General features: G+C 43.2%; 1 protein-coding gene across 4 annotated transcripts in view; it reads right to left on the reverse strand.

Annotated features, from left to right (window-relative positions):
• The window catches only part of TBC1D15 (TBC1 domain family member 15), an 83,497-nt gene that overhangs the window by 50,637 nt on the left and 9,053 nt on the right, over positions 1–23,807 (reverse strand). For 2 of the 4 annotated variants that reach the window (XM_077832778.1, XM_077832774.1), the window contains exons 2-5: positions 15,691–15,789; positions 15,350–15,424; positions 10,582–10,720; positions 1,445–1,655 (exon numbers count right to left, since the gene is read on the reverse strand). In XM_077832778.1, coding sequence (XP_077688904.1) covers positions 1,445–1,655; positions 10,582–10,720; positions 15,350–15,424; positions 15,691–15,789 — 524 coding nt within the window. The remainder of the gene's footprint in view (positions 1–1,444; positions 1,656–10,581; positions 10,721–15,349; positions 15,425–15,690; positions 15,790–23,807) is intronic. The other 2 variants (XM_077832784.1, XM_077832780.1) reach the window with 1 other exon arrangement.

The raw sequence follows: 23,807 nt of genomic DNA on the forward strand, positions 1-23,807 counted from the left end.
CCTTCATCACCCACTTGCTTTATTTTCCAACCACCTTCATGTTTTCTCCCATACTGCCCTTCTCGCATTGGAGGAAGAGCTCCCCATTAAAAAAAAAAATCTTCAAAACCATCTCATTATCACCCTTCTAATCCATTCTTTGCCATGATGCCTACAAAATACTTGATAATGGTTAGACAGCTGATGTGTCAAATTTAGAGTCTAAGCTCTTTGGGGACATAGTCTTTACACTGTACAGTGCCTAGAACAATGGGGTCCTGGTCCATGACTGGGGCTCCTATGGGCTACCACAATACAAATAATTAAAAAAGATACCAAACAACAACTTCTGGAGCTCAATACAGTGGGAGGTATTATGAAACATAAGCTATGCACCTGATCAGAAAACAAATTCTACTAGCCAGAGGCCAACACAACAGAAGTTCCTGCAAGGCAGAACCCAGTGAGAACCCTGCAAGGCAGAACCCAGTGAGAAAACCAGCCCCTCTGATACTGTACATAAAGCTAGTCTAATAGTGATGTAATATCCTCTCAGGAGGGTATCAGTGTTCAAGATTTGTATTTAGTCCTTCATTTCTGGGTCAGCAGGAGCAACTTTATCAGAAACTGGAAGGATCCATGGTCAGTTTTCTTGGCCAGTTTTTTTTTTTTTCCTTCAAATCCTTAAGAAGAGAATGTGAAGTTGTTAAAATCAAAACAGGAATAAATGGAATTCTGAAGACCACTTTGGAGGAAACATTTATATATAGATTTGGATGACAGGGTGTTACTTTCTTTTTCTTAAACGAAGTTTAACTTCTAGACTCATTTATCCTGACAATGTCACCTACAATAGAAATTATCATCATCAATAATAATTATTTTGCTTATATGTGAGACACACACAAAGTGGGTGAGATAACATTTTTTTTTTGTACCAACTTATGTTGGTGGAAGGGACAAGCTTTTGAGCTTCATAGAGATTTTCAGGTCTGGAGAAGAAAGCTGACGATCTAAAGTGATTTACACCGGTTGACTATTATCACCCCTATATTTAGATGAGGAAACTGGAAGAAAGGATAAACTCACAGTCACAAAGTCTGACAATAGTGAAGTGAGCAACAGAACACAAGTCTCCTTATTCCCATTCTGTACCCACTAGAGGGTGCTAATATCATAAACCATTATAGCTTTTTGCAAAGGTTGTTTGATTTTCAATAGATTGATGAAGCTTGTTTAATTATATCAAAACATCTGAAATGAAAACATGATTAAATCAATTGTTAGAAATGAGATAAATTATTAAAGTAGTGAGAAATAAGATTAAAGGGAAGGGATTTTATTAACTGTCAGTGTTAAATTTTCAGAACCTACTTTCATACTTGCAAATGTATTACTAGAATTTACAATTATTGCCGTTATTTATATGATATATTAACATAATTAAGAACTTTTTGATACTTACTCACACAACACCACATATTTTTCAAGGGACACAATCAATAATTTGCTATCACCATGATGGAAGTGAAGAGCTGGGAGGATGACATCATCCTTTAGACAGAATACCAAATAAGACCATCCCATGCCTTCTTTGTTTTGTTTGATTGACTTCAGATCTGTCAAACTGAACTGGAATGACCACTTGCTTTCTCCATTTGCATGAGTTGTAGCATCTTTAAAGACAAAATTGTGACAATTACAGTTTGGCTTCCACTATTAGCATCTACATATACCCAGGAACGGATTTACAATGAAACAAACTGTGTAGTGGCACAGGGCCCCCAACGACAGGGGGGCCCACAAAATGCAAGACAAATCTCATCTGACAACCTGCTCCTGAGTCCCGGCCAGCGGCACAGGCTGCCTGCATGCCGTGACCAGTGGCCCCACGCCACTCCCAGAAGCTGCCGGCTTCTGGCACATCTCTGCAAACCCCTGGTGGGGAGAGAGGGCTCCGAGTGCTGCCCGAGACTCACTGCCCTCCCTCCCCACAAGGGGCGCACAGAGACGTGCCAGCAGCAGGGCTAAGGCAGTTCCTTCCCCACTCTGCCTCCCTCCCTCCACACCACGCCCACGCTGCTCCCTGAAGCGGCCGGCTTGTCCCTGTGGCCCCTTGCAGGGGGGATTGCGGCCAATGGGAGCTGCAGGGGTGGTGCGTGGAGACCCTCTGGCCCTCCCCTGCCTAGGAGCCACTGCCAGAGGGGTGGATGCGCTAGTCACTTTGGGAGCCGTGCCACGCGAGGTAAACGCCACCCCACTGACCCCCTCCTGCACCCCACACCCAAATTTCCTCCCAGAGCCCGACTCCTCACCCCCCCACACCCCAACCGCCTGCCCCAGCCCGCACCCAAACTCCCTCCCAGAGCCCACACCCCTCACCCTCTCCTGTCCCAATTAAGGTACCTCACTTTATTTTCATTTACTTCCCTTTACTTATAATATAGGAGGAGGATGAAGAAAAAAAAGAATGAAAAACAGGTGGGAGGCAGAGATAAGAGAGAATGTTCTTTTTCTTGGATGGGTCCTGAGGGGAGCGAGGGCACAAAAATGAATCTGCGCACAGAGCCCCACTAACTCTAAATCTGCCACTGCATATACCCCATATCAATACTGCCAACTTTTCAGAAATGTAACACTAGCTCTGGGAATGGAGTGTGCACTGTAGCATTCTTCAGTTCTCACTATACCTGTCCACATCCCAGAGGCTTCTAAACAGTTGATACAGCTATCAGACATAATTTTCCTGCTTATTTCCTAGACAGTTTGTCTACCATCTGTAAATTCACTGGCTAATGAAATCCCAACTACAAGTGCCATGTCCCATGATCCGCCTAATGGCTCCAATCAGATTGGGGCTCTGTTGTGCTAGGCACCGTACAAACACACAGGTAGGCAGAATCCTTGCCTCAAAGGGACCATTATCTAAAGCCCTGATCCTGCAGCCATATACATATGAGTAGACCCCTCACCCCAGTCAGAAAAAAAGGTTATTCACTTGTAAAGTTAATTCCACTCTAGGTACATGTCACAGATCCTAGCAAAGTATCTCCTCCAGGCCACCCTCTAGGACTCTTGTGAGGGGAATCCAAGCCTCTCCTACACTGGATTACCATGGTGTTTCAACCTCTTGGAGCCTCAGCTGGTTAAAGCATTGGTTCCTCCCTTGACCCCTCCAGCACATTTCCTGGGCACAGACTCTCAGTCTGCTAGCTACCACTTCTCAGAAATGGAGCTCTGCAGCCCACCTGCCCTAAGCCCCCAGGATCAGGACTGACCTTCAAGATACTCAAGTTACTTAAATACACCCTATCCCAGAATTCCACCACAGACGTGTGAAGCTTTTGCTTTACAGGTTCAATCTCTCAGGGGCACACAAGCAGTTGCGAACCACATAACACATTAATACTTAATATTACAGAGCACAGGAGAGTACAACTCATACAAAACAACAAACATCTTAAACATGCAGAGTCCTTCACAAGGGAAGGTGAGTTAGCGAGTCCTACTTGGGGAACCATCTAGGTCCAGGAAAGTAGGCAAGGTGTCCCCTGCCTCATGCAAACTGTTACATGGTGACTCATCTCTCCCTCATGGAGCCCCTTTCTCAGCTTGTGGCCCTGCTCTCTCATATCCCACATTTCCTTTTCCTGTCAGGCTCATTGTTCTTGTGCATTCCCTGATTTCAACTCCTCCTAGTCCCCTGGGCTGCCTCTCTTCTGCTCCTGGTAATGTTGTACTGCTCTTACCTTCCCCCGCTCCCTTCAGAAAGGTTATGCTAAAACCAGATTTCTAAGGATGCAACTGCTTTTCAGCCTAACCTTTCTGAGGTCTAAATACCATTGTTAACTTTGAGTATTTCCCATTGTTCCTACTAGTGTGAACCTGCTACAAGACCTGTCAGCAATAGCTGATCCCCATACACATAGGCACTCATGATACAGCAGGTTTTCATAATACACCTTCACAATATCAACCAGAATTCATGAACTGGGACTACGTTTGTACAACTTATAGTATGCATGCACCCCATGTGCTTGAGACAGGAGATTTTAGCTAGCAGTGTCCATTTGTTTTGTGTTTTAGCTAGCAGTGTCCATCTGTTCTGCACTGCCCTTTATACCCTTGGTATGAGGCACAGTACTCAGCCTCATACCAAGGGTATAAAGGGCAGTGCAGAACTAACTACCACTCCAGTTTCTTTGCCATCTTGGAGCCTGAAAGTATAGGACGACTCCAAAGCAAGGGGAAGGAGGGTGGGTCATGGAATATACATATAAAAACATCTCAAAGAACTCCAGTTACTGCACAGGTAAGTAAAGTTTCTTCTTCAGATGCTTCTCCACATGTGCATTCCATTCTAGGTGACCCCCAAGCAGAGATCTAAATTAAGGTGTTAGATGCTCAGTGTCTTATCTAAAAAGAGACCGAAGGACTGTTCTATCAAAAGAAATGTCTGCTCTAGATCTTTCTGTCACGGTATAGTGGTTACTAAGGTGTGTATGGAACCGCAGGTGGAAGCTTTACAAATATCAATTATGGGTTTTTTTTCCTCAAAGTAGCAGCTGATGCCACCTATTTCCTAGGGGAATGGGCCCTGACAATACTCGGTGGACCTAGTTTAGTCAATTCATGATGCCCTGAAACCCACCTTAACAACTTTTGAGTAGAAATATGATGGCCTCTCATCCTTTCAGCAAAGGAAACAAAGAGTCTTGTTGAAGATCTAAAGGGTTTTGTCCTCTGAAGGTAAAAGACAAGGACCCTTCAAATATCCAGGGTTTATAATCTCACGTCAGCATGTTTACGAACAGGGCTTTGGAAAAAATATGGGTAAATGAATGGCCTGATTTAAAGGAAATTCATGAACTTCGGCATGAACTTCGGACATGTCTGAGGGATACATTACCAACTTTAAAAAAACTGTGGGGGCAGGGGTATCAGCCATAAGGGTCCCTACTTCTCCCACTCTCTTTACTGATGTGATAGCTATAAGGAAGAAAGTCTTCATAGACAAGTGCAAGAGGGAGCATGAAACCACAGGTTCAAATGGAGGTCTCAGGAGAGCTGTCAACTACATTTAGATCCCATATAGAAGATTCCATTCCCTTATAGGTGGGAATATCCTCACTAGGCCTCTAATAAATCTGATCACAGGTAGGTAGAAAAACACCAAAAACCCCTATGTAAGTGGGTAGTATGCCCTTATGGCACCACGATGTACCCTGAGAGAGCTGAGTGATAGACCTAAGGTTGTTGATAACAGCAGATAGTCTAAGATAGTGGGAATTTGCAACTGAAGAGGCACAAGTCTACAATGCTCACACCAGGTGATGAAAATTCTCCACTTTGCATCATAGTTTTTTTTTTTTCTAGTGGAGGTATTTTCTGCTGTTGATCATAATATTTTGAATGCTAGTAGAACATGCTCTTTCTACTTCCGACACGCATCCAAAATTCACAGAGATGAAGTGAGGATAGGTTGGGAAGATAGGTTCAACCCCCATCCTGAGATAAGAGATCTCATACAGTACTAGCAAAAAGAAATGTTGGGAGGGCTGCTGGAGAAACATATGAGCTCCAGAAACCAAAACTATCTTGGCTACCAATGCAGAAGTTATGAGGGAAAGTGTGACTGCATCTTGCCTGGCCTTCCTGAGCACTCTTGGAAGTAACAGAATTAGTGAATATGTATACATCAGAACACAAGACCACAGAATGAGGAACACATCTACTACATGTTCTGATCACCTCTGGAACAGAAAGTTGGGCATTTCTCGTTCTTGTGTGTCACAAATAAGTTCACTGAGGTGTGACCCCGCTTCTGGAAGATTGACTGAATTAGAGTTGTGTATTTCGTATTCATGATCTGCTGAAAAGTGTCTGCTCAGCTTGTCTGTCAATGGGTGCTGCAGACCCGGTAAGTAAACTGCTGTGAATGTAATGCAATGCTGTATGAACCAATTCCACAGCTGCTCTGCTCTCTACACAGGGGAGATGACGTGCCACTCCCTGCATGTGTATATAAAAGATAATAGTTGTATTGTCCGTCATAATCTGAATGCAGGCATTTTGGATTACTCTTAGCTCCAGAATATTTGATGTTCTGGGTGGGTTTCCCAACCCAATAGAGATGCATTTGTAACTATCACTTTTGTTGGAAGAGATGGGGAGAAGGGAACTCCCATGCACAGTGTGGGTTCTTCCACCAATTAATGGAGGCAAGAACCTCAAGGGACCACTACCGGCAGGTACAAACTGTGATGGCTCAGTGTAGGGAGCCAGGGTGGCTCCCCTTGGAACCAGAGGGTAAAGAGCCACCCTCTCAGCCTGAGTGGGCGGGGCAGACCAAGTTTATTCCAATCCCCAGAAGGGGAGAGGTGGAACAGGAAATACAAAGGGCGGGGCCCTTTGCCCAGTGAGGGCAGCACCAGGGAGGGAGACAGACACAGGCTGCTGGCTGTTCCCTCCAGACCCTGCTGCCGACCCAGGGGAGGCCCTGGGCCAGGAGAAACCTGACCAGGAGGAAGGACTGAGGCGACCAGAACTGCCAGCTGCCGAGTACCCAGAGGGGCCACACTGTAAACCGGGCCAGCGTGAGCCTGACACAGAGGGGGAGCTGGAGCTGCCAGCAGCTGAATACCCGGACGAGCTGGAGGGACCAGAGAGGCCCGCTTGAGAGACCGGGTAGGAAGTAGCCCAGGGGCAGAACTGCACAGTGTGGTGGGTGTATTTGGTCAGTGTGGCGCGGATGGTTCCCCGCTGACCTAGCGGCGGGACCCTCTCCTCCCGCCACTGTCAGGGCCCGGGGCTGGAACACAGTGGAGTTGGGTGGGCCTGCGTTCCCCTACCCCGGCCAACCCGCCTTGGGTAGCAGAATCCCGAACACCGCAGACTCGTGCCAACGCTCCCCTGCCTGAGGGGCGCACCGCAGACTCTGGCCAGCACACCTTCTCTGCTAATTCCCCAGTGACCGAAACGTGTGACTAAAGCCTGCCAGTGGGACAGTAGCTCTCCATCACCCCCTAGAGGCTCGGTGGACCGATTGAAACCTGTCACACTTAGCACATGAACAAACTTCATCCAACCTTGCAGGCAGCGTAGGTGTCATCTGGCATGCAACATTATGAAAGTGCAAGAGGTCATATGGCCTAGTAAGCTGATAAAAGTCATTGCCAACTTCTGAGGCACTATCTAAAAAGTATTGTGGTAAGTCTGGCCATAGTCTCAAACCTGTTCTTGAGGTAGATAGGCCCTCGCTGTTTTGGAGTACAGTATAGCCCTGATAAATTCTATTCATTGTATTAGAATGAAACAGCGCAAGTGCTGACTCACAGACAGAGATCCAAACAGATGGAGAATGGTCTGAGTGGAGGTCTGACCTTCTTGGTAAGAGTTCTCTTGACCAACCAGTTGTCTAGGTATGGAAATACCGATATCCCCTGTTTTCTTAAGTGAGCAGCCATTACTGCTATGACCTTTGTAAATACTCCTGGAACTGTGGATAAATCAAAGGGTAAGATACTCTTTTGGCCTACCACAAACTACAGGAATTTTCTGTGTGCAGGATATATGGCAACATGAAAATAAGCATCCTGCAGGTTGAGAGCTGCAAACTTATCTTTCTTATTTAGCAATGGTAACGCAGATATTAAGGTAATCATCCTGAACCTTATTTGCTGAATGAAGGTACTGAGCATACTGAGGTCCAGAACAGGTCTCTAACTTTCCTTCTTCTTGGGCATGAGGAAATATTTGGAATAGAAACCTGGAATAGGACTGAGCAGGGCATGAGGTTGAGCGATTACAGGGATAATGCTCTCTGTAGCAAGGAGGCTGCTTCTTAGGTTAATATTTTGAATGCCTATTTATGAGAGCAGCCACTTCCTCTGCTGCAGGTGATAAATTTTTTGATACACAAGAGATGTGTATATGTCTAATGATTTCAGGCTTGCTATTAGAGTTTTTAGGCAAGTGTAACATACTGTTTTCTCGCCAAACAGCTCTGACCCTTCAAACAGTAGGTCTTTTGTAGAGACCTGTACTTCAAGCACTAAAACTTCTCTGAGAGGAAGTCTAGAGAGCTAGTTTTGTGAAAATATGTGGGAAATCTTCTCCACTATGCTAGGACTGAATAAAATATATCCGACTCAAAGGGAGAAGCTGCACAGGCAGGGGGGGTAGAAGGTAAAGCCAGCTTTGGGGTAAGTACAGGAGAGGAAGTTGATACCATTGAAGTATTAACCTCCCAAATCAAAGAGATATGCACCCTTCCTAATAGTAACAGAGTCAGGCTTCCCAGTACTACATCCCTTGGTACCATGTATTTAATCAGTACCAATGTCAAATGAGCTGGGAACCTCAAAATAATATAATCCCTTTGGGGGCGTCTGTGATTAAGGTGCTCAGTACCAGCCTACCCTATGCCAACAATGAAAATCTGTGCTGATGTTACAGCACCCTAACAGGCACCGATACCTTGGCTATAGGAACCAGACAAGTGGTACACCACATTCCACAAGAGATCCACCACTATCCATTCCAGGCCATGGAGTCTTGGGAAGCAATTTAGACCTCTTCTTAGAGCATTTATGGAGAGATCTGCCTCTAGATTGAGGGAGATGGATATCCTTCAGCTCTTTCCCCAACATTTCCCTCCAGGATCGTTTAGTAGATGAAGACCTATCTTGTCCCACGTTCTTGCATTACTGGGAGCAGAGCTTGAGGGGCACACTTTGAACTTGCTGACCAACAAACTGGGGGTGGGGCTATTGATGGGTCTGGCTCCCTGGCTGGTCCCAAGGAGTAGTCCGATATTTTCAGTCTTATCTTCGGTTTTCATACCCTTTTTGAAAAGGACTTATACACACTGCTTTTTGAGGGGGATGAGTGATTCCCATAACAAAAGACAACATTGAGTGCATCCATGACTAAGAGGAAATGCTAACTTGCAAGAAGAGCAATATCTGAAGCTAGGTGATTTAGGCTGAGGCATTATCACCCAAAAAGACCAAAAAACCCTAAGGGGGGAGGGGGTGGGGGGAAGAGGAAATGTGAATGAAAGCTTCCTCATAGCTAACTGAAACCTATCAAAAAATTATAAACAGCTATAAAATGATCATCAACAGGCAAATCACTAGTCTAACATTAAATAATCACTATGTGCAACAATAAAATAATAGGAGTGCAGGACACTGAGCACTCCATCGCAGTCTTGGGCAGTGAGAAGGAACTGCAGTGGTGGTTAGTCCTGCATCGTCCTTTATACCCTTGGTTTGGGGTACAGGGGTACTTAAGGTGCATGAATAGACTGAACAGTCACCGCTAACTAAATATCTCCAATATCCAGCACAGATGGCTCATGTACACCTGGAGTGGAATACACGTGGACATTCACTCTAAGAACCACCATCATTGATGGGGTGCCATATAAACATAAGGGTCCCTTATCACCAGCTCCTGGTGTGGTCTTTTGTGGGGTCTCTGCTGCCCCCGACTGGTCCTCCTTAGTTTGCCCCTGGGCAGGGCAGTTCTTGGACCCTCAGCTCGAATTAAATCTAGAAGTATGTTTCAGTCTCTTGGCTGTTCATAGAGGCAGCCTGGTGCAAGGGTGTTACTCATTTGCTGTCTCAGGCTGTTCTGCATCCCTTTCCTTCTCTGCACTCTCCCCTTTATAGCAGGCTTTGTTTCCTCTACTGGATGAAGCTCTTGGAGCCTGCCTCCATGACTGGCAGCTCTGGCAGCTGCGTGAAGGTGTGGTCATGCTGTTTGCCTACAAGCTGTTCTCCTCCCCCTTCTGTCTACGCTCAGTATGGGGTTTGTTGGCCCCATTACAATCCCCAGTTACAGGACTGGTGTTTAATATAGTGCAAGACCATGAATATAAAAAGATGGAGGGGGATTACAGAGGGAGGACAAACCTAACTGTAAGAAGATCACACAATTACAAGCAAAATAATAATGGGAAACATAAGAACTGTGCACACGCTAGCTATGAAAACTTGATGGTTCCAAATTCTTTAATTCTTTCAATTTTCCTGTATTTATTTTCTTATTTTACCAGAACTTGAGTGTTAGGTGTGAATAGAGTACAATTCTCCAGCTATATCTCTTTTTTTCTGATGTGTAAGCTCTCACTGCACAGTAATATACTCAATCTCCCTCTGGTGTTCCAGTAGTGAAGTAGCATCTGCTTAATACAGCATTAATCTTCCCATTCTCTCTCCTAACTATTGCATACATTTGTTCAAGTTTCACTTGCTTAAGAGAGATGTGAAGGTATTATGCATATTAAGACAGGCATACCAATGCTTTGTTACACAGTAGGAGAGCTCTTAAAATGCTGGTTAGACATAAGCTTCAACCACACAATTCCCCCTGGAGTGATTTGGAGAGGAAATCAGACTGAAGAAGCAGACAGCTTTGTGGGTGCAGAGATCAATTCAGCTGGGAAAATGGAAGCAATTCAAGCCACAAGTCACCTCAGCATTTCAGTTCCTGAGGGAACACATTTGAGAGTATTTTTATAAACTAATGATCTTTCAAAACCAAGTTAATACCAAGGGAAATATTTAAAATTTCAGAATTTATTTTTTCACGTACCTCCATTAGAACGTGGCTTCTTTTTAAACGAGACTGTGTTGACCATGTCCCATTCTGCCTCATAATTATTCTGGTGGTCTGACCCTCGTGGAGATTTTTCTTTAGGGGTTTGTGTCCACTCTACAACTGAACTGGAATCCTAAACAAAATTAAAAAAAAATAAAAATAAAAAATGAAGTCATAAAAACTAAAACTAAATTTTATCAGTAGTGAATTTCAAGATTTAAAAAACACAAACACCTTTGGTAAATTGGAGTTAAGGCTGAAAGTACAGACTTGAGTGTTAAAATCCTCAGAAGAACATAGTTATCAAACAACTATTAGGAAAAAAACAAGAAATTCCATGTTCAGTTTAAATTCAAAAGAAACGCAAACATTTGAAACTTATAGAAAAAGACAGTGAAGATCACACAAATAATCTTAAATCTGCCCAACTAGAGATGCACTAAGAACAAGCAGAAATTTTAATACAACCTTACCTATTCATAATTGACAAATTGATCTCATCCCAGTAATGACAGATGTATCATTTATTACTCTAAATTGTACAATTTACTTGTACTTGAGCCACTTCCACCCTTCTTTATGACCACAGACAACAGAAAAGGATACATTTTAACAATTACAAGTTAAATAAATAGTATTTTAAAAGCAATCATTCCCAACTCCCTGCAAAGATTCGATGTGTCAATTATACCATAGCGAGAAACAGAATTGGCCTTTGTTCTAAATCAAGATCACAGCATTAAGGCAGAAACACAGAAAGAGTAAAAGTTATTAAGATGGCAAACATTATACTTTGTGTCCATATTGTGTGCATTCACCAATAGCGATGGTTCGCCATGTGCAGCTGCTCTGTGAATACCAAAAGTAATCTAGAATTGTTTCGGTCCATGGCACGCACCACAGATTCCTGTTCAGATTTGTAGCTCATGAAATACTGCATGATCAGCCAAATTATGTTCATAACACTCATCACAAGACCAGAGGGCAGTGCAGGATCCATGTTTTTAGGCAGAGATGGTAGGTGCACAGTTTACAGGGGTGGTTGAAAAATGCCACAAAACGTAGTTGGAAGCTCATGAAATGACGACACAAAAAATGCATCATGGGACAGGGAACCCACGCGCATGATGCACTGCAATCCATTCCCACAACTTCTAGCAGCAGAATGTGTCGAGTTGCACAGTGAGATAGCTACCCACAGTGCACTGCTCGCTCTCTCTATGCTAGAGCATCAACTGTGCATTCACTCTGACACAAGGAGCACTGTGTGAACATGCAAAAGCAATGTAACGTATGGCGGGTTTCAGAGTAGCAGCCGTGTTAGTCTGTATTTGCAAAAAGAACAAGGAGTACTTGTGACACCTTAGAGAGACTAACAAATTTATTTGAGCATAAGCTTTCGTCAGCTATAGCTCACTTCATCGGATGCATTCAGTGAAAAATACAGTGGGGAGATTTATATACACAGAGAACATGAAACAATGGGTGTTCCCATACACACTGTAACGAGAGTGATCAGGTAAGCTCAGCTATTACCAGCAGGAGAGCGCGGGGCGGGGCGGGGGGGGGGGGGAAGAGAACCTTTTGTAGTGATAATCAAGGTGGGCCATTTCCAGCAGTTGACAAGAATGTCTGAGGAACGGCGGGAGGGGAGGGGGAGGGGGAGAGGAGATAGTTTTACTTTGTGTAATGACCCATCCCACTCCCAGTCTTTATTCAAGCCTAAGTTAACTGTATCCAGTTTGCAAATTAATTCCATTTCACCAGTCTCTAGTTGGAGTCTGTTGGAGTCTGGAACCCCGACCAGGGATGTTGTATCTGCTACCCAAGATCCATAAACCTGGAAATCCTGGACGCCCCATCATCTCAGGCATTGGCACCCTGACAGCAGGATTGTCTGGCTATGTTGACTCTCTCCTCAGGCCCTACGCTATCAGCACTCCCAGCTATCTTTGAGACACCACCGACTTCCTGAGGAAACTACAGTCCATTGGTGATCTTCCTGAAAACACCATCCTAGCCACTATGGATGTAGAAGCCCTCTACACCAACATTCCACACAAAGATGGACTACAAGCTGTCAGGAACAGTATTCCCGATAATGTCACGGAAATCTGGTGACTGAACTTTGTGACTTTGTCCTCACCCATAACTATTTCACATTTGGGGACAATGTATACCTTCAAATCAGCAGCACTGCTATGGGTACCTGCGTGGCCCCACAGTATGCCAACTTTTTTATGGCTGACTTAGAACAACGCTTCCTTGCCTCTCGTCCCCTAATGCCCCTACTCTACTTGCGCTACATTGATGACATCTTCATCTGGATCCATGGAAAAGAAGCCCTTGAGGAATTCCATGATTTCAACAATTTCCATCCTACCATCAACCTCAGCCTGGACCGGTCTACACAAGAGATCCACTTCCTGGACAGTATGGTGCTAATAAGCGATGGTCACATAAACACCACCCTATACCGGAAACCTACTGACTGCTATGCCTACCTACATGCCTCCAGCTTTCATCCAGACCACACCACATGATCCATTGTCTACAGCCAAGCTCTATGATACAACCGCATTGTCTCTGTCTGAGGGGTTGGAGCAAAACATCTACAAGATCTCCATCAAGCGTTCTTACAACTACAGTACCCACCTGCTGAAGTGAAGAAACAGATTGACAGAGCCAGAAGAGTACCCAGAAGGTACCTACTACAGGACAGGCCCAACAAAGAAAATAACAGAACGCCACTAGCCATCACCTTCAGCCCCCAACTAAAACCTCTCCAACGCATCATCAAGGATCTACAACCTATCCTGAAGGACGACCCATCACTCTCACAGATCTTGGGAGACAGGCCAGTCCTTGCTTACAGACAGCCCCCCAACCTGAAGCAAATACTCACCAGCAACCACACACCACACAACAGAACCACTAACCCAGGAACCTATCCTTGCAACAAAGCCCGTTGCCAACTGTGTCCACATATCTATTCAGGAGACATCATCATAGGGCCTAATCACATCAGCCACACTATCAGAGGCTCGTGCACCTGCACATCTACCAATGCGATATATGCCATCATGTGCCAGCAATGCCCCTCTGCCATGTACATTGGCCAAACTGGACAGTCTCTACGTAAAAGAATAAATGGACACAAATCCGATGTCAAGAATTATAACATTCAAAAACCAGTCTGGGAACACTTCAATCTCTTTGGTCACTCGATTATAGACCTAAATGTGGCAATTCTTCAACAAAAAAACTTCAAAAACAGACTCCAATGAGAGACTGCTGAATTGGAATTAATTTGCAAACTTTGGCTTGAATAGAGACTGGGAGTGGATGCGTCATTACACAAAGTAAATCTATTCCCCCCCCGGCTGTTCCTCACCCATTCTTGTCAACTGCTGGAAATGGCCCACCTTGATTATCACTACAAAAGGTCGTGTGTCCCCCCGCTCCCCTGCTGGTAATAGCTCAGCTTACCTGATCACTCTCCTTACAGTGTGTATGGTAACACCCATTGTTTCACGTTCTCTGTGTATATAAATCTCCCCACTGTATTTTCCACTGAATGCATCTGATGAAGTGAGCTGTAGCTCATGAAAGCTTATGCTCAAATAAATGTTAGTCTCTAAGGTGCCACAAGTCCTCCTTTTCTTTTTGTAATGATAGCGATTTATGATAGTCAGCATAGCTTGTGTCAACTTAAGCTATATCTACACTACAGAGTTAAGTGAGTTCAGTTTTCAACCACAGGGTATAAAGGGAATGAAAGAGAAGTTGGAGACTGACATTGCCATGAAGAAAAGAAAGTTATTTGGGTGACCTTAATTGTGCACTCTAACACTTTCATATGTTTGTGCTTTTAGTAACTATCAACACAGAATTTCCTGGCTTTCTAGACTTGTGGGTCATGTGTTTTAAGCAACAACGTGAAAGGATCTTAAACATTCTAATCTTTTATAGTGCTTTTATTGTAACAGACTTAGTAGGCAGAGGCCAAAATTGGGCTTCTCATAGTGGGGAAGTAGAACCACTATAGCTGAGGTAGATATAAGCTTACTGTTAAAGCACTTAGAAAAATTGGAAGTTAACATCTACATACATATGAATATTGCATAGATCCCTGACCAGCCCATGCAGAGAGATTTCTGCAACATCAAAAGAGGAATAGGAAAGAATTACTTGTCTTAGGCCTAGTCTTTCTTGACTAGGATTTAAATGTCTGATGTTCGGTCATGTTACCTACCTCAATTTAAGACCTTCCAAAATGCTAAACAAAACAGGGCAAATTTTATTCATTTGTATTATAATAGCTTTGTTTTAGCACATACCAAACTAGTACAGTTAAAGCCTCTAGGCTTTAATCAAGATATTTTCTCTCCTAGACTTAAACCATTTTAGTTAGGGTGTGTGAGCTAATATCCTAACACAACATCTTTAAACCCTCGTATAGGCAGATCCACAGAGGTAGCACTCCCCTCTTTCATACTCTGAAGATCAGGTTTCATTGGACCCTAGCACCCTCCACTCAGACAGCAAAACATAACCATCTTTTTGTTCTGTCTGAACAGTGCTTAGCATAATGGGGTCCAGGACTAGGGCGCCTAGGCACTACAGCAACAAAAATAACCATCACCCTGAATAAGTAAACTTCCAGTTTTAGGATCATCTAGCTAAATTTAACAGATGAACAATACATACAAAACCTGCAGAGAGAGATGAAAAGGTGAATGCAAGTAATTAATAAGCATACCTTTCCAGCACAGAGGATATTGGAAGAGTCCAAAGTATCATCCAATGGTCTCCAGTCTACTATTACTTCAGCTTCCTACAATACAAGTTACACTTATGCATCAGCACAAACTCAGTAAGATTATAATTAAGAAAATGAAGATCTCCCTATTTATGCAAAGAATTATGTAGGTTTACTTTATACATACATTTTAGGTATAGCTGCCAAACATCATGGTGTACATTAACAAATACAAACACTAAGGATTTTTCTTTTAATATTTTAAACTTGCAAAGGTATGTTAGATGCACTGAAGGTAAATGTAAGGAAAAAAAAATCTAACAACTGTATCAAATGATTACCTTTTCTATGACACGTAGTACTCCTGATATTATACTGTCCTGGTCGTCATTTTTTGCACAGGATGAATGAATGAAAACCCCTTCTTGTTCATACACAACCTGGTGGGGGGGCGGAAAATGGATCAACATCTTGTTTTAATGGCAGAGCAACATTTAGACAACGTAAATACCTAGATGGATAATACAGGGGGAACTTTACTCTCAGTATTACTATCATGTCCTAAAAATCAGATTTACAGCACCAAAATGGTACTATACAATTAATTTGATCTATAATTTTGATTTGTCCTGCAATTCAAAATTAATCCTGCTGCACAGACACAAAAAGTGAGTTGCCACATCCTTATTCTGGAAAAAGAAATGGCTGTTGCACAAAATACTTGATTTCAACTTCAATATACTGAAAGATTAATTTATAGGATCAATGAAATACTGTAGTACAAAGTTACTTGGGAAGAATTTTACATCTTTAAAATGAATCTGAATGGTGATCTTTGAATGTATCTATATGATGTAAATTTAAGTGCATCAAAAATTAAAGACTAATTGTGTAAAAGTTAAAGACTTATTGTGTATAATCTGCTGAATGAGATTATATTTTCCTTTATATACAAATTAATTTGCAAAAATCTAAACACCGTGTTCTCTGCCAAGATTCAGCATGATCTCCTGGGCTGCTTGATATAAACAACCTTAATCAAAAGTCTACCAAAGGAAATGAAAACCAGGGTCGTTGTAAACCTGAACCCACCCATTTTGCTGGGGGGGGGGGGAGGGAGGGAGGAAGGGAGGGGGAGAACCCAGTGAAAAAACCCCAAACATTCAACACTAAGGTTTTGAGAAGTGAAAACATAAAACATTATGTGATTCATTTTGTGGACATATTTGTTCCTCAAATATAAAACAGTATGCATTGTTCAAAATGGAGAAATGTACACATCTGGAAATAAAATGTAATAATCCCCTCTACTAACTAGTTTCAGAGTAGCAGCCGTGTTAGTCTGTATTCACAAAAAGAAAAGGAGTACTTGTGGCACCTTAGAGACAACCAATTTATTTGAGCATAAGCTTTCGTGAGCTACATTGCATCTGATGAAGTGAGCTGTAGCTCACGAAAGCTTACGCTCAAATAAATTAGTTAGTCTCTAAGGTGCCACAAGTACTCCTTTTCTTTCTACTAACTAGCTCGGCCTTTTGTATCTGTGCTAAAATACCAATACCCTTTTACAAATTTCAGAGTAGCAGCCGTGTTAGTCTGTATTCGCAAAAAGAAAAGGAGTACTTGTGGCACCTTAGAGACTAACCAATTTATTTGAGCATAAGCTTTCGTGAGCTACAGCTCACTTCATCGGATGCATACTGTGGAAAATACAGAAGATGTTTGTATACCTACAAACCATGAAAAAATGGGTGTTTATGATAATCAAGTCGGGCCATTTCCAGCACAAATCCAGACCTTTTGTAGTGGTGAACACCCATTTTTTCATGGTTTGTATGTATACAAACATCTTCTGTATTTTCCACAGTATGCATCCGACGAAGTGAGCTGTAGCTCACAAAAGCTTATGCTCAAATAAATTGGTTAGTCTAAGGTGCCACAAGTACTCCTTTTCCTTTTACAAATGTATTTGCTTTTGAAAAGTTGTTGCCAACTTAAATACTTTGTCACTAGATTTAGTGACCTTTTGGTTTCCCTAACGAGAAAAAGTGTCAAACTGACCAGTGACAAATCTAGCGACTTTCACTGCCAATTAGTGACATACAGAGAAAGAAGTCACCAATATGTATAGTCAAAAAATTATTCACAAGCAACTCAGTAGTGTTAACAGAATCCATTCCATGTTCTTCTTACTACATTCTTTTGCACACCAAGTCAGTCATTACATCTCAACTGAACATGTCCTCAGAAGGAATCGCATTCCAGGGCTTCTTGGACTGAGATCATTATAATCTGCAGGAGAAGAAAAGAAGTCTGTGGAGGCTAATTAAATATTTCGCTAAAGTCTGGCACACTTTGGAGAGAGCACCACATTAGCCAGGGCTTATTTTAACCAAATGTGTTCTTTCTTGCTGCTCCATAGTAGGTAGAAAACCCTGTGATGCAGGGAAAGATGGCTAATGAAGTGGGCAGGATTGGGAAGGCAGGTTAGCTGGTGAGGAGAGCTGCGCAGATGGAAGGTGTGGTGGGATGAGAGAGGGCGATGTGCGCCAGTGGGAAGGGGGCACCAAGGATGAAGCCCTTACTATGGGATCAAAGGTAGAACTAGCTTGATTTCAGCTCCTCTTCACTCTTTCCCCCGGGTTGGCTTGGGGTTAGGGGCCCAGCTGTTTTCAGAAATCAAATCCTGGAAGAGTGGGGAAGGGGTCTGGCTAGCAAATTTTTGTTTTTAAACCTACTTTCTTAGCTCCCTGCAGCCCCGAGCTCAGGTCAGGTGAATTCTTTTTTTCCTCTGGCTCTGGGCTCTCCATTTCACTAACCTGTCTGCTCAAATCCAGGCTGGCAAGAAAGAGAGGCTCAGCTGAAATTAACCAACCTCAGACAACCTGGGCTGCAGTGTACAGAGCCTTCCCAATGAGCAGAGGGCTGCAGTTTCCTTTCCAGTGAGCAGAGGGCATCCTCCTGATGAGGACAGTGTACCGTACTAGTTGCTTGAGATATGTAGCAAGAAAAGCATAGAATGGATTTTATTAACACTATTGAGCTGCTTGTGAATGATTTTGTGACTATATGTGCTTGCATGCGCACGTGCATGTATGTAATTCTCTGGAAATTGTGTTAGTGACATTTTTGACTCCTTTTAAGTGCTTAAACAGCTACATCTAATGACTTGCAGAAAAAGACAAAGACAGAAAGAAAGTCAAGAAATTGGATTGTGTGTGGAGTCAGCATGCTCAACAACCATTCTGCTTTCCTTGTTGTCTTTTTGATGGATGCAGTAAAACAACAACAACAAAAGTATCCGTGTTTTGCATGTCTGGTGATGGACTCAAAAGTAACTAAGATCGGGTTGAAAGCCACGAGCACACGTCTGTCCATTTTTCACTCTACTTTGACTGGAAAAAAGTTTGAAGAACCACACTGGAATTGATGGTGCTCTTCAAAAACAAGTTGAGGAAGAAAGCATAAAAAGCCATGAAATTTTGAAATGCATCTTAGATGTCACATTGGTTTTAGCTGGTTTCATTTTGCAGATCTAACAGCAAAACAGGAGACCAAGGGAACAGCCTTTTCTTTTGTACTTTACCACTGCTTGAGGTATCAGAATGGAGTTCATAAAAGACGGTTAAAACCAAATCCAAAACACTTATCCAAAATGTACAGAAGGCATTCTACTACGATATGACTGTTGCCAGAAAACCAGATGCTTCCTATAGAGAGCAAATTATTTTTTGCTTTGTGATACGCTCAAACTCAAGATAACATATGGGAAATTAAAGAGTGCTTTTTGATGTCTGAGGACTCGGGGGTGGGAGGGTGGGAGAAAGGACATTGCAGAGCCAATATGCAGAGTACTTGAAAAGAGTGGTATCGACCTTCAAAATTGTAGAGGTCAAAGACAGGACAATGGGTCCAACATGGCTAGAATTTCTGAAGGAGCACAAACTAATTTTACAGAAGAATCCTCAGGCAATCTACTCTCCACATAGTTCATGCAGTCTGAGTCTTTGTGGAGTGCACGCAGCAGACCCAAGTGTGACATAAAGAGTTTGTTTGGAAACGTTCAAACTCTGCAACTTGTTCAATTCCAGCCCTGCCTGATGAAAAGTTCTACAGAAAGCTGCAAACATTTTGTTGCAGACTTAGTGGAATTCAAGAACTGAAGCAGTGAAACCACTATCAAAGTAATAGCCCTGGCCTACACTAGCAGTTGAGGTTGAATTTAGCAGCATTAAAATCGATTTAACCCGACCCCCGTCCACACGATGAAGCCGTTTTTTGGGTTTTTTTTGTTTTTTTTACTTAAAGGGCTCTTAAAATCTATTTCTTTACTCCACCCCCAAAAAGGGGATTAGCACTGAAATCGGTCTTGCTGGATCAAATCTGGGGTACTGTGAACACAATTAGACAGTATTGGCCTCCGGGAGCTATCCCAGAGTGCTCCATTGTGACCACTCAGGAAAGCACTCTCAACTCAGATGCACTGGCCAGATAGACAGAAAAAAACCCGCGAACTTTTGAATTTCATTTCCTGTTTGGCCAGCGTGGCAAGCTGCAGGTGAGTGTAGAGCTCATCAGCAGAGATGACGATGATGGAGTCCTAGAATCGCAAAAAAGCTCCAGCATGGACCGAAAGGGAGATACAGGATCTGATCGCTGTATGGGGAGAGGAATCCGTGCTATCAGAACTCCATTCTAGTTTTCGAAATGCCAAAACAGTTGTCAAAATCTCCCAGGGCATGAAGGACAGAGGCCATAACAGAGATCCAAAGCATTGCCACGTGAAACTTAAGGAGCTGAGGCAAGGCTACCAGAAAACCAGAGAGGCAAACGGCCGCTCCGGGTCAGAGCCCAAAACATGCCGCTTCTATGATGAGCTGCATGCCATTTTAGGGGGTTCAGGCACCACTACCCCAGCCGTGTTGTTTGACGCCTTCAATGGAGATGGAGGCAACACGGAAGCAGGTTTTGGGGACGAGGAAGAGGATGATGATGAGGAGGTTGTAGATAGCTCACAGCAAGCAAGTGGAGAAACCGGTTTTCTTGACAGCCAGGAACTGTTTCTCACCCTGGACCCCTCGAACCCACCCAAGGCTGCCTCCTGGACCTGCCAGGTGGAGAAGGGACCTCTGGTGAGTGTACCTTTTTAAATAGTATACATGGTTTAAAAGCAAGCGTGTTTAATGATTAATTTGCCCTGGCATTCGCGGCCAGTACAGCTACTGGAAAAGTCTGTTAACGTGTCTGGGGATGGAGTGGAAATCCTCCAGGGACATCTCCATAAAGCTCTCCTGGGTGCACTCCCAAAGCCTTTGCAAAAGGTTCCTGGGGAGGGCAGCCTTATTCTGTCCACCATGGTAGGACACTTTACCACGCCAGGCCAGTAGCACATAGTCGGGAATCGTTGCAGAACAAAGCAGTTCAGTGTATGTTTGCTGGCATTCAAACAACATCCGTTCTTTATCTCTCTGTGTTAGCCTCAGGAGAGTGATATCATTCATGGTCACCTGGTTGAAATAGGGTACTCTTCTTAAGGGGACATTAGAGGTGCCTGTTCCTGCTGGGCTGTTTGCCTGTGGCTGAACAGAAATGTTCCTCGCTGTTAGCCAAGGGGAGGGGTTAGCCACGTGGTGGAGGGAGGCAAAATGCGACCTTGTAATGAAAGCACATGTGCTACATATGTAATGTTAACAACAAGGTTTACCCTGAAATAGAGTGTACCCATTGTTCTATAAAAATGTGTCTTTTTAAATACCACTGTCCCTTTTTTTTTCCTTCCACCAGCTGCATGCGTTTCAAGGATCACAGGATCTTCTCCTTCCCAAAGGCTAGCAAAGATTAGAAGGCGAAAAAAACGCACTCGTGATGAAATGTTCTCTGACGTCATGCAGTGGGAATATTGGTTTTGCTGAGGTCTAACCGAGTCAGTAAACTGCGCCAGAGCTCTTTTAAACGTCCAAATGCCCACTCTACCACCATTCTGCACTTGCTCAGCCTGTAGTTGAAACTCTTTCTTCTCCATTTTGCCCTGGGCCCCCAAAAACTTCTGAGTAGCCCTAAGTCTTAGCCAAATCAAAACTCCCTTACATAGCGAAAGTATAAAATGTGGGGCATGTAGATAGGCTGTTGCCATACTCAAATGTGGTCTCTTCACCTTCACAAACACTTTCCTAGTTCTCTGAGATTTTTTCCTTCAGTTGTTGGAAGTACAAATTGTTCATTGCATTGGGTCAGAATCTTTACCAAATTATCTAATTTTAGACCATTTCACAGTTTCCAAGAAAAAATAAAAAGAAAGCCATCAGCAGTTAGCTTAACTATTGCAAATTATCAGAATGTTAATATGTTGGTGTGAAAGCCATATACATTAATGTAATGAAGCTGCTATCCAACTAAGATGCTGGAACACACAGGTCACTCTCGGAACAGCAAATTAAGACCTTTGAAAATGCCTAAGAAAAATATGAATGTATTTTTTGACTATATCTCAGCATATGATGATTAGTAACTTTAAAAGTTATGCTACATTGTACTGAAACAGAAGTAGAACAATTGATTATAATAAGACTACACTTTACATAACTACTTCCAAGCACAACAGGCCAAAGAGGAAAATGTTTCCTTCATTAATATTCCAAGAATGGAAACTATCCACTAACTATTAATGTTTTTTCCATATCTGGTGCTCTTCTCCTTTAATTCCTTGGATGGGTCAAACTGTCAATATGAGTATGCTAAGAAAAGAACCACCGTGTAAGCACCAGCTTTCCAACTTCCTTTTATGTCTGAACCATGAGGCTTATCACAAAAAACATACCACTATGGCAATTTCATTTTATTTATTTTTTAATTATGGGAAAGGAAACAGAAAGGTAGTTATACAGATCATGATAAAAGTGCAAGCTTTTAAAGATTCTGAAGTTTACAGTTTGGAATAACATGCATGCACATCATAAATTAGCTAAGCAAAACATTGTGAATGGTAACTGTCTATGCCCTGAAAATGTATCTATATATTGAAAATACTCAGGGTGTGTGTACTCTAAAAACTTAAATCGACCTACATTAGGTCAACTTACAGTCACCCCAGTAATTACTGCGGTGGTGCATGTCCACACTACCCTCCATGGGTTGGTGGTGCACATCCTCACCAGGAGCACTTCCACCAAACTAAGAGAAACAGTGTGGGGAGCTGAGAGCCCCAGCTCTCTCAGCTCTGCTGGAAGCTCCCTGCCAGGAGCCTGGCTGCCCCACAAATTACCAGCCTTCCAGCTGGCCTCCCGGGGCTTCTCACCTCCCAGTTCCCCACCAGAAGCGGGGCTTCTTGCCCCTGGGGAGCGGAGTCCAGCTCCCCAGTCTTCTCATCCAACTCAGCCCCCACCTGCTCCCCACCATGAGCTAGGAAGCCTTGTCAATTTCACAGCTCCAGCATAGAGCTGTGAAAATGACAAGACAGCCAATTCCCAGCTGAGAGCAGGGGGAGAGAAAGTCCTTCCGAGCTGGGTCCATTCTCGCACCAGCTCTAAAGGCGAGCGAAGGGAGCTCAGTTCTAGCTGCCCAGCTTTCTTGTCAATTTCATGGCTCCGCTGGAGAAAGCTAACAGCAGATATTAGTAATGCAGTCCACAGACACTACATCGCACTCACTACACTTACATAATCCCTACACCTCTCATGGAGGTGGAATTATGTTGGTGTCATACAGCACTTACATTGCCAGGACAAGGCTGCAGTGTAGACAGTGACAATTAGGTTTCAGAGTAGCAGCCGTGTTAGTCTGTATCCGCAAAAAGAAAAGGAGTACTTGTGGCACCTTAGAGACTAACAAATTTATTTGAGCATAGGCTTTGGTGAGCTACAGCTCACTTTCTCAGATGCATGCAGTGGAAAATACAGTGGGGAGATTTATATACACAAAGAACATGAAACAATGGGTGTTACCATACACACTGTAACAAGAGTGATCAGGTAAGGTGAGCTATTACCTGCAGGAGAGCTGGGGGGAAAAAACCTTTCGTAGTGATAATCAAGGTGGGCCATTTCCAGCAGTTGACAAGAATGGGCGAGGAACAGGGGGAGGGAGAGAGGAATAAACATGGAGAAATAGTTTTACTTTGTGTAATGACACACCCACTCCCAATCTTTATTCAAGCCTAAGTTAATTGTATCCAGTTTGCAAATTAATTCCAATTCAGCAGTCTCTCGGAGTCTGTTTTTGAAGTTTTTTTTGTTGAAGAATTGCCACTTTTAGGTCTGTAATCGAGTGACCAAAGAGATTGAAGTGTTCCCCGACTGGTTTTTGAATGTTATAATTCTTGACATCGGATTTGTGTCCATTCTTATATGCAGAGACTGTCCAGTTTGGCCAATGTACATGGCAGAGGGACATTGCTGGCACATGATGGCATATACTGCATTGGTAGATATGCAGGTGCACGAGCCTCTGATAGTGTGGCTGA

Source organism: Eretmochelys imbricata, chromosome 1, assembly GCF_965152235.1.
Source record: "Eretmochelys imbricata isolate rEreImb1 chromosome 1, rEreImb1.hap1, whole genome shotgun sequence".
Taxonomy (NCBI): Eukaryota; Metazoa; Chordata; order Testudines; family Cheloniidae; genus Eretmochelys; species Eretmochelys imbricata.